This window comes from Austrofundulus limnaeus, unplaced genomic scaffold (genome assembly GCF_001266775.1).
Source record: "Austrofundulus limnaeus strain Quisiro unplaced genomic scaffold, Austrofundulus_limnaeus-1.0 Scaffold476, whole genome shotgun sequence".
Classification (NCBI taxonomy): Eukaryota; Metazoa; Chordata; class Actinopteri; order Cyprinodontiformes; family Rivulidae; genus Austrofundulus; species Austrofundulus limnaeus.
The window spans coordinates 330,560-332,590 of NW_013952878.1; the positions used below are offsets into that span (position 1 = coordinate 330,560).

General features: G+C 37.2%; 2 protein-coding genes across 2 annotated transcripts in view; one reads left to right on the forward strand and one right to left on the reverse strand.

Moving 5' to 3' along the window:
* Window positions 1-1,689, forward strand: part of LOC106529913 (metabotropic glutamate receptor 1) — a 30,891-nt gene extending 29,202 nt beyond the window's left edge. The window contains exons 3-5 of the mRNA XM_014025436.1: window positions 636-804; window positions 1,468-1,594; window positions 1,682-1,689. Of these exons, the coding sequence (XP_013880890.1) occupies window positions 636-804; window positions 1,468-1,594; window positions 1,682-1,689 (304 nt within the window). The remainder of the gene's footprint in view (window positions 1-635; window positions 805-1,467; window positions 1,595-1,681) is intronic.
* Window positions 1-2,031, reverse strand: part of LOC106529923 (metabotropic glutamate receptor 1) — a 58,952-nt gene that overhangs the window by 41,158 nt on the left and 15,763 nt on the right. The window lies entirely within an intron of this gene.

The following is a 2,031-nucleotide window of genomic DNA, read 5'->3' on the forward strand; positions in this document are numbered from 1 at the left end:
GTATATATATATATATATAAACATACCCATACCTACATACATACACATACACAGACATATAAATATATACATATATCTATACCCACACATGTGCACATACCATTCAATCACTGTCCGACCAGAAAACCCAGGATTTAAACATCTTACCATCTAGAATTCTGAATTCTCCACTTTCCCATGGATGATCAACAAGCATTGTGGGAGATGTAGTTCATGGCCGATGCTGGCTTTAAAGCAGCGTATTTTAAGACATTATTACTGAGCTATCCAACTAAACTGCTTAGTTACTTAAAGCCAGCAGCTCAGGTGCAGGATAAATAATATTGTCTTTCACCTTTTAAATGTGTTTGTGTTGTTTCATCTAATCATAAATTAAAAGTTTACCATTGATATAAGAAACAAATTTCATATTAAGTAAAAGAAAGTTTTTTTAAATGAAAAAACTAAGTAAACTGTGAGCCAAAAGCAGCCTGTTTGCCTTGAGTTTGACAGTGTGCTGTATTGTATTAAATTCATGCATTCATGAATGAGGATGTGGTGAACAAGAAATTCATATTTTCATGATCAGGAAACATTTATTACTAACCAGATGAATGAGTCAGTCATTTCCCCTCTCTTCTTTTATTTCTCATCAGGTATGACATCATGAACTTTCAGCACGTAGGGCCAGGACTTTATGACTACATTAACATCGGCTCCTGGCACGAGGGCTTGCTCAGTATTGATGATGAGATGATCCAGAAAAACCTCAGTGACATGGTCCGCTCAGTCTGTAGTGAGCCCTGCTCCAAAGGAGAGATCAAGGTCCAGAACACGATTTATATTTTTTACAAGAATCGTTGCACTAAATGACCTAAGACTCCCCAAATTTAAGATTTCATTTAAGTTATATTTCTGTTACAAGTCATAAATGTAACTGTGTAAGTTCAATGTGTAACTGCTGAGTCAGCAGTCCTACTTCAAAATTTCCACTAGTTTAGTCAATTCATTCAGGCTGGTACAGCTTTGACTTTTGGTTTATACAACCTTTATAATCATAATAATTATTTAATTTTCTTTAAAAATTTCTATAATAAAAATGCATCAAAATTTCTTCAGATCCCTCAAAACATTTTGCTTTTTAAAAACTTCAGTGTGTTTTTCTTGTTTCTGGTTTTATTTTTTGTTCGGCTAATTTAAGCTACTGTTTTACTTAAACTTTCAGCTACTGTTCTGCTTGTTTAAACTTTATTTGTTTGTTTAAGCTTTTAGCTACTGTTTTACTTAAGGTTATTACTGATTTGCTTGTTTAAGCTTTTAGCCACTGTTCTGCTAGTTTAAGCTCTTAGCCACTGATCTGCTAGTTTAAGCTTTTAGCTACTGTTCTGCTAGTTTCCTGATGCCTGAGGTCTAACAGGATAATATATCCAGTCAGTCTCCCTTCAGCTGCACTAATATTAATTTTATTTGACGTATCTTGTTTCTCAGGTCATAAGAAAGGGAGAAGTGAGCTGCTGCTGGATCTGCACTTCTTGTAAAGACAATGAGTTTGTCCAGGACGAGTTCACCTGTAAGGCCTGTGAGCTGGGCTGGTGGCCTGACTCACAACTGGAAGGTGGGTTTCTCCTCCATTTATCTTTACTCTTTACTATAAAACATTATTTTCTTTAAATATGAAGTGACCTGTTGTGACCAACCACAGAATTTTGACCAAAAAACTCCAATTTCACGTCATAATTTTTGGTGGCTTTTCACTATGGAGGTTACAGAATCACCTCATGGTCCAAAGTCTTATGCTGCGTTCACACTGAACACGATTTCAGCATCAGGAGCATCAGGTTTACATACAAAGTCTATGGTGGACGCGCTTCAATCAGCGTCGGAAAGTGCTGCGGCACCTCAAGCGTGATTAGAGCAGCGCGATTTGAACGATTTGAATGATTTGAACGATCTGAGCGTTCGACGCGCTGAGGCGCAAATCACTGGAAAATCTGAACTTTTGCAGCTCGTCGCGCCGCGTCAACCAATCAGAGAGACTCCACTGTGTGACGT